The sequence below is a fragment of the Bufo gargarizans genome, chromosome 4, assembly GCF_014858855.1.
Source record: "Bufo gargarizans isolate SCDJY-AF-19 chromosome 4, ASM1485885v1, whole genome shotgun sequence".
NCBI classification, from domain to species: Eukaryota; Metazoa; Chordata; class Amphibia; order Anura; family Bufonidae; genus Bufo; species Bufo gargarizans.
Window position 1 is genome coordinate 408,287,351 of NC_058083.1, and position 15,379 is coordinate 408,302,729.

At 41.5% G+C, this 15,379-nt stretch overlaps 1 protein-coding gene across 2 annotated transcripts in view; it reads left to right on the forward strand.

Moving 5' to 3' along the window:
* The window catches only part of STXBP5 (syntaxin binding protein 5), a 424,762-nt gene that overhangs the window by 170,691 nt on the left and 238,692 nt on the right, over nt 1-15,379 (forward strand). For both annotated transcript variants that reach the window (XM_044291763.1, XM_044291764.1), the window contains exon 5: nt 14,033-14,167. In XM_044291763.1, the coding sequence (XP_044147698.1) occupies nt 14,033-14,167 (135 nt within the window). The remainder of the gene's footprint in view (nt 1-14,032; nt 14,168-15,379) is intronic.

Sequence of the window (15,379 nt, forward strand, 5' to 3'; positions counted from 1 at the left end):
AGTAACAAATTTCAATACTCACCAACATCAATGTATAAATAATTTAACTTCTGTTCTATTTTTTTTTTTTCTATTAACAATCGCATTAGAACTCAAACTCATGTTCTCTTGGGCATACACACCCTCTCTAACCTCAGGACTAGCCTTGCATTTGCCCAAGGAAAAAGAGGAGAGAAGAATAGGCTGAAGAGGAGGAGGCAGAGGCTGAAGTATATTTTGAGCAGATAACGTGCAAGCTACTGCAATGTGAATAACGACATTGTAGCTATCAGTAGAATAGATGGCCACAGGATTGGACAATTTACTCAAGGTTGGAATCCAGAAAGTGTGAAAAAGTCACGTTCACCTTATTGCTAGAGTGAACTGTAGTGAGATCTATAGTAGAAGATGGTAACGTCAAATCTATCGTACAGGAATAATCATTGGAACCACTGTAGTCAGACGGTTCGGAGATACGGCTGGCTCTAGAAGGATCCAGTTCATATCTGGCTTCCTGAAGCTGGCACAGAAACAATTGAGGTGGGTTGATTACCAACCTCAGTTTCTTTGGAGTTTGATGTAATACTTCTGGATCTAGCATGTGGGAGACATTTGTATTTGGCATTAACGTTTGTCTTGCTAGTATAAATTCCTTGCACTTTGGGTGGAGATCCCTACAGAGAAGCATGGTGGTGTCAGTGTCATGCTATAGGTGTGTTTTTTTAGCGGCTGGGACAGGGAAACTGGTTAAAGTGTAGAGAAGGCAAATGAATGGAGCAAAGTGCAGAGATATTCTTAATGAAAACCTGATTCAGAGTGCTCTGCATCTCAGATTGGCCAAAGTTTCACCTTCAAAACAAAACAGTGACCCTAAGTACACCACCAAGATGACAAAGGAGTGGTTTAGGGACAACTCTGTGAACGTCCTTGAGTGGCCCAGCCAGAGCCCTGACATGAACCCAATCGAGCATCTCTGGAGAGACCTGAAAATTGCTGTCCACTGACTGCCCCAATCTATCTGTACATATCCTGAGAGGATCTTCAGAGAAGAATGGCATAAAATCCCCAAATCCAGATGTGCAAACCTTGTGGCATCATACCCAAGAAGATTGCAGGCTGTAATCACTGCCAAAACTGATTCAACTAAGTACTAAATAAAGGGTCTGAATGCTTATTTCAATGCAAGAGTTTATTTCTTCCTTTTCAATAAATTAACAAAGATTTCGAGCATTCTGTTTTCACGTTGTCATTACTGGTTAGGGTACTTTCACACTAGCGTTAGTTTTTCGGTGTTGAGTTCTGTCACAGGGACTCCATACCAGAAAAAAACTAATCAGTTTTATCCTAATGCATTCTTAATGGAGAGCAATCCGTTAAGCATGCATCAGGATGTTTTCAGTTCAGTCACTCTTACGGTATTTGGCTGGAGAAAATACCGCAGCATGTTGCAGTATTTTCTCTGTCCAAAATACCGGATCCCGCATTATTTTCCATTGAAATGCAATAATGGGACTTCCGATTCCGGCACTGGAATGTAAGGCGGCGTAGTGAGGAGCACCGTTTCAACCTCTTCCCAGAACAGCACATAGCTGCATACAGAGCCGCCAGCTGGCACTAGCAAGCGGTGGCTCTACATCCCCTACTTACACTAGTAGTCCCTCCATGGAGAGATATCTGTTCAGGAGCAGTGGTAAGCCGGCGCAAATGCAAGGGTGCCCAGATGGAGGGGAAGGCAATATGGCGCCAGAAGAGCGCAAAATCCACGAAGATCATGAACAGCACAAAAATAGTGAAAATCGTGCGAATGCATGTGAAGCTGAAACTCACTCTCCGGGCTTATTTGTGGGAGAGCAGGAACTGATATCTCCTGAACGCCTGGGGACCCTGCTTGATTATAAAAGACTAGCTATTGAAGTAGCAAAACATCTTGCCCCAGACATCAAAGACACTCTTATCACAGTGGTGTCAGCCTCACTTTAAGAAATACTCGCTGACGTAGATTCTCACTCTTCTAGATTGGAAGAAATGGAACAAAGGATACTAGCTCTAGAGGAGGAAGCCACAGGGGCATATAATAAATTGAGAGATCTCAAGAGAAAACACTATATTGCACGATCGCATGGAAGACCTAGAAAACAAGTCACTCAGAAACAATCTGCGAATATTAGGGGTTCCTGAATCCATGAAGCCTTGCGAGGAAAACTCCCAAAAGCTCTGGGTCTGACAGGCCTTAAGAGAGTGGAAAGAGCCCACCGTGTAGGCCCTGCCCAGTCTGTAATATCAAAACAGACGAATATGCAATAAGCGCAGGGGAATAGGCCCCAGCAAGTCATAGTCAAGTTCCTTGATTTTAACCATAAAGAAGAAATCTTTAAAGCATTCCGCTTAAGAAAATTCCCCCTGGAGGTATATGGGGAAAAGATATTGAGTTTTGCAGATTACTCCGCATAAGTGGCAAAGCGAAGAAAAGAATACAGTATGATATGCTCCACACTTTACGCAAAGAAGATAAAATTCCAACTACAGTATCCTGCGACACTAAGGATTCAGATAGCAGGTGAAGCTCCATATATCTTCAAATCACAAGTGGAAGTGCGGAAATTTGCTGAGACCCAAGGATGGACATCAAGGAAAGAACTCGACAAGACCAACAATACAAGCAAGAGACACTCGCCAGCTCTATTTTAAGGAACGGTACAAGGGCAGTTCTCAACAGGCTACCCAGGCACGTACTGTTTCGGAGCAAAGATGGAATGAATGGAGGAAAATTCCTGAGAAAGAACTGCAGGTCACAGAAGGCAGATAATCCCCAAAGACTGAACCGTTATGCAACAGTGTACTGATAGGTATAGGGGGCTTATTATTATTCTAAGATTGATAGATGTTAATTTCACCCACTTCTTGGAGTGAAAGCTTTGTTAGAATGAGAAGGGGCAATTAAGGAGGGGGAGAAGTGGAGAAATGTAGAGTCTTAATTCCAGAGAAAAGTGAAGTCCAGAGATAGCCATAGGTTTAGAAATAGGAGAAAGGAGCTTAGTACAAAAGAAGGCCCTTCTTGTTAAAATAATGTTCATGTTTGTTGTTGCATTTGTTTATTGGTTATGAGACTGACCGTCTACTGTTATGCGTTATGAGTCTGATTACCAACTCAAAGAAATATGGAGCTAGAGATAAACTCTACTTTAGGGCGAACACAAGAGGGCACTACTATATATGTGAGGATTATCAGTTTATGAATGTCTTTGTCTTTACAACTAATAATATGTATAGTCACTTGGAACGTTAAGGGGCTCCGCTCTCCAGAGAAGCGGATGATGGTTCTTCGCCATTTAAAAATATTAAGGGCAGACGTTGCATTATTACAGGAAACTCATCTAGGGGAGGGGGAATAGAAATATATGCGTAAACTCTGGGTAGGATCAGTCTACGGCTCACCAGCCCAAGGTAGATCTGCTGGAGTGCTTACCTTAATTCACAAATCTCTACCACATAAAGTATTATCTGTAGCACCAGATGGTGATGGCCGTTTACTACACATGACCATTGACATGCCATGCGGCCTATTAGAGCTGTTCAATGTATATGGCCCAAATAGTGACAAAAGAGATTTATTTCTTAATCTACAAACTCAGGTGGCCATTCAGACAACAGGAGTAAAGGTAGTTGGAGGAGATTTTAACTCCATAGGGAATCAGGAAATTGACAGGAGCCGAGATCCAATGTTGCATAAACAATGAGACAAAATAAGGCACGAAAATACACTGCGCTCATTTATAGACTCCACGAGACTTCAGAGGGAAGGGAATACTTGTTCCACTCGCATGCTGACGTCTCCTGGTCCAGGATCGATTATATGCTCGTACAAAAACCCCTGCTGTCCAGGGTCATTTCAGCAGAACTACAAGATATAGTTATATCTGACCATGCCCCATTAGTACTGACAATGGCAGAAACTCTAAGAAAGGGCAGTGATATTGAGGTTTCCTACCCATCTAGCCAGAGAGATGAGAATTTTGCTTCACTCTTGAAAGGATAGTGGGGGACTATGACATAGATAATATGGGCCACAGAGACAATATGAGTTTGTTCTGGGACACTACAAAGGCTGCCCTGAGGAGCAGGATCATTTCTTATGTTGTGGGAAGGAAAAAGGAAATGTGGAATAAATAGAAACAGACTAGCCAGAAACTGGGATGCGCATATGTCATTTACTTAAGATCCTCTTCATTTGCTCACCTCCAAGATTTGAAAGAGGCCCAAAAAGCCTTTAAAAGAGGGCACCCTTTACAGATATGGCAATACATTGGGAAGATTACTACCAGGCCTTTCTAAGGATAAGCCTCCAGCTACTCATATAGGGGCGTTAACTGACGAAAAGGGTGATATAACTACAGACCCCCAGAATATAAATAGAATCCTGGGCGATGTCTACAAAAACGCTGATACAAATGACCCAATACAGCAAACCACAATACTAGACCAGATACACTAAGGTATCAAATGAACAATTATCCTTCCTGAAATCCCCAGTGACGGAAAGAGAGGTGCTGGAAGCCATTGGGTCACAAACAACATGCAAAGCACCAGGCCCAGATGGGTTAACAGGGGAGGAACATTTATGCCTTCACAATACCTTGATACACAAATTTTATGGCATAGCACCCCTAAGCGACCATATTCAATATCTGGGGATAAAGATGTACAACTTGAACTGCAAACCCCTATTAGAAAGGATATTCTCTGACTTGAAAAGGTGGGCTAATCTTCCACTCAACTTGGTGGGGAGGTGCCACTTAGTCAAAATGCCCTGCTTTGCTAGCCTTTTGTACCCCCTACAATCGATACCAGTACTGATAAAACACAAAGATGCAACTGCATTAAATTCACATTTTGTCTCATTTATATAGTCGGGACGGAGGCCCAGAATAGCTCTAGACAACCTTTGAGACCTAAAGCAGAGGGTGGAGTAACTTTTCCAAATGAAATGTGAGGGGATATAACATAGCATGTTTATTGCATCATATTTTGGATTGGAAAAGAATCACCAACTACTACTCCAATCTACCATTAGAAAAAGATATGGGAAGTCCATAGGATCTGATGGCCTTGGTATGTTCTCAATTTTCCAATCTCCCACCAATGATAAAATGTTCTACCCTTCTCAGAAATACCCTTATTACATGGAAAATAACACGTAAACATCTCCCCTTGTGGGGTTCGCCAGAATTCCAAGAGGGGCGAATGAGTAGTTTATTCCAAAGCTGGAAAGAAAAAGAAATAAACAGAGTAGAGAACTTGATTCATGATCAAGAACCAAGATGGCTAACACTTGAAGAAATATGTAAAAAGTATAACCTCCAAGGTCTCCAACACTTCCCCTACCAGCAAATAATGCATTATTGTAGGACAAAGCTATCCGATATTGTCAGAGAGGTTCCCTCGAATGCTTTTGATACTCTCCTTACTTGCAATGACAGATACTCCATATCAGGTTGTATTCCTTTTATTAAGACCAAGCTGCTCTCAGGGAACATCCATTCCATTTATAAAGGTTGGGCAAAGCAGTTGGATGAGTAGGAGGTGGGAAGAGAGATAGTTAGTGGGTGGATAGACTTTAGAAAACATATCCTATTTGAAAATTGGAGGGAAACCCAATTGAAAATCATGCATAGAGCAATCTATGTATTTAATTTGCCTCCATCAGCCCTTATGCTGAACAGGCAAACCCAATGCCCAAAATGTCAAGAACAGAAATCTGATTTGTACCATGGGCTTTGGAGCTGCAAACAATTGAAAGCCTTTTGGGACGACACTCATGCAATAATTAAAAGGTCAAGAAATTTTATGGGTCCCATAAACTGCAAAATGGCATTGTTTGTTTTATTACTGCAGTAAAAGGTCCAGCTCTACAACAAAGTCATCCATCTGCCTCCCATAGCACATATCATTATCATGGCGGCAAAGAAATGCATATTAGGTAACTGGTTACTTCAACAACTCCCAAATTCTAAAGGGGTAAAAAGGGGTAATTCTGACCACAATTTTTTTATGTTGATAGAACAATTATTAGCAACCAAAGATAAAGAAAACCAGACAAAACTTTTTTTTTTTTTTTTTTTTCCTTTTATGAAATGGAAATCGTTTATCATCTGTTATTTTGAAGACGGGGAGAGAGAACAGCTGGTGGCTCCCTTTAGACATACCGAATAATACTTATTAGAAGAGCTCAAAGGTACTTTAGAGAAATTAGGGGGGGGGGGGGGAAGCACCTAGAGAGTTGGTAATAAAAGAACATGATACTTCTGACAAAGGAAATGTTCGTTAACACATTTTTCTCTGTATTTTAAAGTAACAGACTCAAAGGGAAATGTTATTTTAAAACTGTACATTGTTTCGTATGAAGCTTGATTGTCAACTAGCAAATACGACATGGTATATGTTAATATTGTTTATATAAACTGATCCGGTTTTCCGGTCTGAGCATGCGCAGACCTTTAAAAATGTGAAAATAAATAAATAGCGGATCCTTTTTCCGAATAACACTAGTTTTGCAATGCATTTGTAAGACCGATCTGCAGACGGATCAGTCTACAAATGCTATGCATTTGCATACGGATTTCCGAATCCGGCAGGCAGTTCCGGTGGTGAACTGCCTGCCGGAATCCAACAACGCAAGTGTTTACAAGGCCTCAATATAAAATGTGCAAAAAGTGAAAAGGTTTGAAGACTTTGCAAACGCACTGTACACGGATGGTCTACAATATTGCAATGGTTTATGTTCTATGTGTAATTTTGACTTTGCTTTTTATTATTCTGTCTTCTAAATGAAGTGAGGTTTAAAAGAAAGTGTCACACTCTGTTACCCATAAAAGTAGGACAACTTGTAGTTGAAGGTATTTTGGAGGTGATACAGCTTTCAGGCATTCTTAAAGAGTAACTAAACCTTTATATACATTTTTGTTAACCGGTTCCTAATGCTCTAATAACACTTTTTGTAATGTATTTTGTATTTTTATTACACTTTTCCCTACCTAAAGCGCACATTTCGCTGTGTGCTTAAAATCTACTTCTCTGTACACCGCTGACTGCTCAGCGGTGTACGGAGTTGACATTTTTATGAATGGGGCCGCAGCGCAGTGAGTACGGGCATATTCCTGCTCCTGCCTGTGCCCTTGAGGTTTACTAAATCCTGGCATACCCTGAAAACCTCCCAGGGGCCCGAGCAGGAGCAGCAATATGTGATTCTGCCTGTAATCACTGCTTTGCGGCCCCATTCATAAAGTGTATACAGCCCGTACTCTGTACATCGCTCAGCGGTGTACAGACAGAAGTAGATTTTAAGCACACAGCGATACGTGCGCTTTAGGTAGGGAAAAGTGTAATAAAAATGCAAAATACATTAAACTATATTACAAAAAGTGGTATTAGGGCATTAGGAACATGTTAACAAAAGTTTAGTTAACTTCTTAAATGTGTGAACCGGAATGCAGAGTTTGTATTTAGACTTCCGCACATTTCACCCTTGTGAATTAATCAGCAGAGCCTGGGCATACTTCCTGACATTAAAAATGGCCAAAAAGAACACGAGAAAGTATGTGATAACAGATTTTTGCTAACGTTCCAGCTACAGTCAAAGGCATAAAATGAACCAATTAATGGACACACTTTAGTCAAGAATTAGATTTGACTGTAAAAACAGATTATGGGACCAGAAGGAACAGTAGGAAAGACCTGCTCCTCAGAGTACTGTGTGATGTGGATGCCAGAATGTTATCTTCAGTGGAAGGAACTAGTGCTACAGTATTTTGGGACTAGTTAGTATGCAGACATTTAATGTTCTTGTGTGCATTCTGAACCTGTTTAGAGTTTCTTTCTTTGCCCGTACACATGAGACAAAAGATAGCCGTTTTTAACCCTTTCCGCCAGCATTCATTTGAAAATTATACACAAATATTTAACCACAACCTTTTGTCTGCCAAAAATTTGATTTGTTGGGAGTATATTTTTGTCAGCTGAAACTACTAGAGTATGGCATAACGACTGATCAGCTATATTTTGGTCGATTTATCATCTTATGTGTACAGCAAGATTAAAGGTGCTTAAAAGTAGCCATAACCTACTTAGAAGCAGGTTAATGTTTGAACAACCATGGAATGGGCAATCATCTGGTGAGCGATCATTTCATAGCCATACACAGATTCGCTGATTCTGCAGATCACACTGGCCTTACATGTTTCTGGGAACGTTCTTTCAGTCTTTCTTTGGACAAGAGATCTTTCATTTGACTATCGGACAAAAATTTCAAACATGGCCGACTTCTTTTCAGATCATGAGCTGTCAGTGGACAGCTAAAATTATGGTTCGTTGTTAAATCTCACCTGACGAATTAACGTTTTGGTTGAAATCGTCAGTTTTGAATCCGCTTAACTTATGTGTATGACTACCTAGTAGTACAGCAGCAGTCTGTTATCTCCAGTCACCATCTGCCCATAATAATGTCAGATAATACTGTCTCCCTGTCCATCCCTCTAAATGATGTAGTTTTAGATATTACTGCCCTATCTGGTATCCTGCTTCATCTAGTGAGAAAAACATGAATGCAGCTCTCCAAAACTGAAAGATGAATGTTCTAATCTGTTTCACATTTCACTCGCTTCTCTGGACACTCCATTATGTTTCCATACAATTTGGAGGTTGTACATAGCAGTTAAAACGACATGTGCATAAGTAGTAAAGTGTACCCATATTTTCAAATAACTTTTCTGAATAAGTGAGATATTGCACTGTATCTGACCATTATATGACTTGTAGCTGACATTTTAGCAGGTTTCTCCTTTGCAGGCTGCATCTATAAATCTGGCTCCAAGCTGGTGGATGGAGACTAACTGCTCATCATGTCTGTCCATAGCATACACACAGAGACAAAAATTCTTCTCCCTAGCTCTCTGTTACTCAGAATCATTCTGAAGCACTATATAGGACATTCTAGACATGTACTGAGTACTATAGATGTCAATAACGCAGCTGGGGTGACCTATAACACTATTAGCTGACGAATCATTCCTCAGCTGTCTGGTCTCTTTACACTTCCTTCCTCCCATTCCCTTCTCTATAGACATTTATGGAATGATTAAATCTGATTCTTCAGTGAGCAGGCAGCTTGTCTTCCTCTCCCAAGTCAAATTTCTCACAAAATGCAGAGACAAAGTTAGTTTCGAAATTGGAGGAGTGGAAGAAAACATCTGATAACTCTATAGAGCAATAAGATACAGGTCCTTCTAAAAAAATTAGCATATTGTGATAAAGTTCATTATTTTCTGTAATGTACTGATAAACATTAGACTTTCATATATTTTAGATTCATTACACACCAACTGAAGTAGTTCAAGCCTTTTATTGTTTTAATATTGATGATTTTGGCATACAGCTCATGAAAACCCAAAATTCCTATCAAAAAAATTAGCATATCATGAAAAGGTTCTCCAAACGAGCTATTAACCTAATCATCTGAATCAACTAATTAACTCTAAACACCTGCAAAAGATTCCTGAGGCTTTTAAAAACTCCCAGCCTGGTTCATTACTCAAAACCACAATCATGGGTAAGACTGCCGACCTGACTGCTGTCCAGAAGGCAATCATTGACACCCTCAAGCAAGAGGGTAAGACACAGAAAGAAATTTCTGAACGAATAGGCTGTTCCCAGAGTGCTGTATCAAGGCACCTCAGTGGGAAATCTGTGGGAAGGAAAAAGTGTGTCAGAAAACGCTGCACAACAAGAAGAGGTGACCGGACCCTGAGGAAGATTGTGGAGAAGGACCGATTCCAGACCTTGGGGGACCTGCGGAAGCAGTGGACTGAGTCTGGAGTAGAAACATCCAGAGCCACCGTGTACAGGCGTGTGCAGGAAATGGGCTACAGGTGCCGCATTCCCCAGGTCAAGCCACTTTTGAACCAGAAACAGCGGCAGAAGCGCCTGACCTGGGCTACAGAGAAGCAGCACTGGACTGTTGCATGTCATTCGGAAATCAAGGTGCCAGAGTCTGGAGGAAGACTGGGGAGAGGGAAATGCCAAAATGTCAAGTACCTACAGTCAAGTACCTACAGTCAGTGATGGTCTGGGGTGCCATGTCAGCTGCTGGTGTTGGTCCACTGTGTTTTATCAAGGGCAGGGTCAATGCAGCTAGCTATCAGGAGATTTTGGAGCACTTCATGCTTCCATCTGCTGAAAAGCTTTATGGAGATGAAGATTTCATTTTTCAGCACGACCTGGCACCTGCTCACAGTGCCAAAACCACTGGTAAATGGTTTACTGACCATGGTATTACTGTGCTCAATTGGCCTGCCAACTCTCCTGACCTGAACCCCATAGAGAATCTGTGGGATATTGGGAAGAGAAAGTTGAGAGACGCAAGACCCAACACTCTGGATGAGCTTAAGGCCGCTATCGAAGCATCCTGGGCCTCCATAACACCTCAGCAGTGCCACAGGCTGATTGCCTCCATGCCACGCCGCATTGAAGCAGTCATTTCTGCAAAAGGATTCCCGACCAAGTATTGAGTGCATAACTGAACATAATTATTTGAAGGTTGACTTTTTTTGTATTAAAAACCCTTTTCTTTTATTGGTCGGATGAAATATGCTAATTTTTTGAGATAGGAAATTTGGGTTTTCATGAGCTGTATGCCAAAATCATCAATATTAAAACAATAAAAGGCTTGAACTACTTCAGTTGGTGTGTAATGAATCTAAAATATATGAAAGTCTAATGTTTATCAGTACATTACAGAAAATAATGAACTTTATCACAATATGCTAATTTTTTTAGAAGGACCTGTACATTACGAAGTGTTGCTTTTGATATATTACTCACTTCCTAGATACTCGCTGCTGCTGTAATGACACCAGGTCCCCACTGGTCTCCACTATCTGATCCTCGCTTAACACACAGCAACTGGCGAGAAATACCCGCTCAGCCACAACGATGCCATGTCTAAGCCTGTGATTAGCTAAGAGGGCATTTTTTGTTTTCCTGCGCATACTATCGCTATAACGGAACCTAGACTCTTCTAAAGAGCATGATTTAAAATCCCCAGCCGACAGTTGGGAAATATCCTAAAGGGATCCGGTTACAGGAGATATCCGTATACACTAGAAATGTCAATGATATCCAGGTCCATACGCGTTTACCTCGAGGCATTGCCATCTCCTGTTCGAATCCCACAGGACCTTTAAACACAATATTTATTGCAAATGTATTCTTTGTAGTACAAATTGTTAAGCTTTGTTATTTGCTGTGGAAGCTATTTGCCTTGACATCAACCCTTTGAAAAAGCAGAATTTAGAACAATACAAGGGAACATATGAATCATTCCTTAGGCAGCCCTTCAGTGTCCTTGTAGAGAGAACGGTATATAAAGGAACTGCTCAGTCACTTTTTTTCTTTTTGCAATATTCTGTTAAGTAGCATGTTGACATTTCCTGACTACTGTGTGTGATGATCGGCTTTGACAACAGCTATTTCTTGGCGCTATATAAGATGGACTAAAAAGGACATGTGACTGCTCCTGTCATGTTGGTTTTAGTAAAAATATATATTCCACATAAATCAACCTATCCTGGAATACCTTTTCTTAGAACTGTACATTTTGGTGTCCCTCTATTATTCATACTAGAAATTTAGGAATAAATTGCCAACTAGGTGTTACGAGCTGAGAGTGTCCCTGCACAATCTGACAATGTCCAATCAATGCTGGCAGTGACAGAGGATTGGTAACATGTGCTTGTCAATTTATTAAAGCATTTCTAGTAGGATTAACAGAAGAACAACACAACGCAGAATTAAGAAAACATCTTCCAGAGTTTTTATTTAATAGGGAAGTAGTAGACAAGTAGTTACTCAAAACGACATGTCAGGAGAGGCGACAGGTCCTCTTTATTCACTAGTAACGCAACCCTGGCCATGCGGTTATTTTTTATGTTGTTACTGATTGCTTGTAGCTTTCTGTAGAAGGTAGTATGTGTCACATTAGAAAATAAATCAGCTTTTTTGCATACATAACCAGTGCCAGTCCTGTTCTGAGGTGTTACAGTTCAGCTCTTTCAATTGATATATTTTGACATACTGTACTTTCATCGAAGGAGACTTAAAATAATTGTCCACTCTTTTATAAATAAAACTATTACTAAACTATAAGATATACCACAAATGTCTGATAGCTCCTGGTCCACCCTTACATCCGTATCCCCTCTACATGTGAATGGAAGCTACTGCCACCATCCCACAGCCACAGAAATGGGACCCACATCAATCAGATCCCCTCTCTGAATGAACATCTAAGGCTACTTTCACACCTGCTTTAGGTGCGGATCCGTCTGGTATCTGCACAGATGGATCCACACCTAAAATGCAAACGCTTGTATCCATTCAGAACGGATCCGTTTGCATTACCAGGAACAAAAAAAAAAATTATGTTCATGATAATGCAAACTGATCCGTTTTGACTTACATTGAAAGTCAATGGGAGGCGGATCCGTTTTCAATTGCACCATATTGTGTCAGTGAAAATGGATCTGTCCTCATTGACGTACATTGTAAGTCAGGACGGATCCGTTTGGCTCTGCATTGTCAGGCAGATACCAAAACGCTGCAAGCAGCGTTTTGGTGTCCGCCTCCAGAGCGGAATGGAGGCTGAACGGAGGCAAACTGATGCATTCTGAACGGATCCTTATCCATTCAGAATGCATTGGGGCTAAACTGATCCGTTTTGGGCCGCTTGTGAGAGCCCTGAAACGGATCTCACAAGCGGACCCAGAAACGCCAGTGTGAAAGTAGCCTAAGCTGATTTATGACCAAATTAAAGCTAAACTTTTGAGAGAAGAAATAATGGCTGCAGTGCAGACCAAGGTATCAATTCACCTGATGATGGACTTCACTCTGAATGGGTCAGAGCAGCCTGCAATGTATGTGAAATGTGAAGGCTGCCGAGTAAAAGGGTTGACGTATTTAATTCAAACCGATGATGCATCCACAGGATAGGTCATCAGTGAATAATTGGTGAGGATCCAGCATTCCTGGCACCCCTGTCGATCAGCTGTTTGAAGAGGATGCAGTGCTCCATCGAGTGCTGCAGCCTCCTCGCAGCATACCAAGCACAGCCCCATACGTTGGATAGCTAAAATACAAAGAGTCCCACCCAGAGGAGAGAGCATGGTAAGTAATGACACCCACCGGAGCAGGTTGTGCAGAGAAGCATGTAAACCAGGCAGGCAATCCGCAGCACTGCCCACCAGTGATCCAGAGGGAACCCCGAGAATTGCAGGACATCGAACGTACAGTTTACTAAACTAAATAGTGTGTAACATGTTTCAAAGGCAGGTTGGCTCCTTCCTCAGAGGCACGCCTCTGAAACGCATTACACTTTTTATTTTACAAAAATGTATGTTCGGTTTCCTGCGCCCTTCTGAGCCTCAACCTTTTAATTTCTGTACCGTACATTGGATAGCGGCATGGTATTGCAGCCCAGGACAATTCCCTTGAATGGGACTCAGCTGCACATAGGCCACGTGACATGATGTCAGTGGCCTAGGAGGAGCTGGTGAGCACCGCAACCTCTTTTTAAAGGTGAAGAGAGACGGACCCCCACCGATTTAGATATTGATGACCTATCCTAAAGATAGGTCATCAATACAGTACCCCTGGAGAACCACTTTAACAAATAATTCATAGTAAAGTGTATAATACTGTTATAATGATATAAGCTACATAGCAACTAGAAAATATGATTTTACGTTTTGAGGTTTTCTGTTTACCTTATTATTAATATTTCATTCTTCATCAAACTCTGAGCTCCTTCTGCATCTAAGATTAGTAACTGTACATGAAAATACCATCTGTAGCCATTCTGACGATTTATTCATGAAAACATGTACTCATGTAACACAGATGAAGAGCTGTGACTATGGCTCTGCGTGCGTTATGTAATGAAATGCCTTCCTTCTGTATGGCTGTAGTATGGAACTTTTACCAAGTCATTTTTTTTCTTTTCTTCCAGGATAACATTTTGCCACCTGCCTTTCCAGAGCAAATGGCTCTATGTGGGAACCGAAAGAGGAAATATTCACATTGTCAACGTGGAGATGTTCACGCTCTCAGGCTACGTCATCATGTGGAATAAAGCCATTGAACTGTGAGTGTTACGTAGCCAGTGACATTAATGAGAACATTTGTGCCAGTGCAGCATGATAATGCCCTGAGCAGCCCTCTAGAAAAGAGGGCACACAGCCATGGTAAAGATGCTTAAATTCCTTCTAATTGGTTGCAGAAAATCTGATGCCTCACTAGATTATCAGTTTATATACGTCAGTTCTTGCTCCAGAAGCTAATTACTTTTTGGAGGCCTGAGTGTTGGCTGCAGAGAAATCCAAGCAGATAAAATCACTTGGAGCAGTTATGTGGCATGACACGGTTTCCAAGCTGTACTCCATGCCCTTATTCTCCATTTCATTTTTTTGTAAGCTTTTGACAGCTGCACGATTTTCTTAAAACTACTCCTGGGGTATAATCCCAGAATTTCCATGGTCTCCTCTTTTAGAAAACTAATAATAGGTCTGGGCCGTGTGTCATATGGTAGAGAAGTTACTGTACTAGTAGAGAGATCAGTGTGAAGAGAGCCTAGCATGGATTTGTCATGCTGCAGCGGTAAATACACGTGCACCTCCCTGTCTCCCGTGTTGGGAGACTAAACTTATCACTGCTTTTAAGCCGCTTTGTAGACGCTGTCCAGCTGGCACCGAGAAGGTACTTGTAACCGGCAAGATGATTCTTATTGGCAACCATGCGCTTAATGCCTCCGTGGTTATGAAGAGCAGCAGTGTAATGTGGTTTTTGGTATAGGTCTGAAAAGTCACATTAATCACTTCAGTACCATGCCTATGTTGGTGTTAAAGGAGTTGTCCAACCCTTTGCACATGATGATGTATCCTCAGGATAGGCAATCGCTCTCAGATCAGCAGGGGTCTGATCCGCCGCCAATCAGCCAGCAGTAAGTAGCTCTTGTGGCGGAACTGTCCAGCTCCGTCCATTGTGCCGTGACATGAGCTGGTTATGCTGCGTTGCTTCATATGAAGTGAATGGCAGCAAAACCACAGTAACTATCTATGTCCACTGCACAACAGACAAAGCGCGGTGCCCGAACTACTGGAGAACAGCTGATCGATGAGGTTCAGGACAGGACATCACTTGTAAAGGTTTGGACAAACCCTTTGAAGGGAACCTGTCATCAATGTATTGCTGACCTCACTAAGGGCCACGTAAAATAGGTACAGAAATGGTGATCTCAGCGGTGTGTCTCTCATGAACTAAAAGTAAGTGGTTGCCGAGAACCAGCATCATAATCATT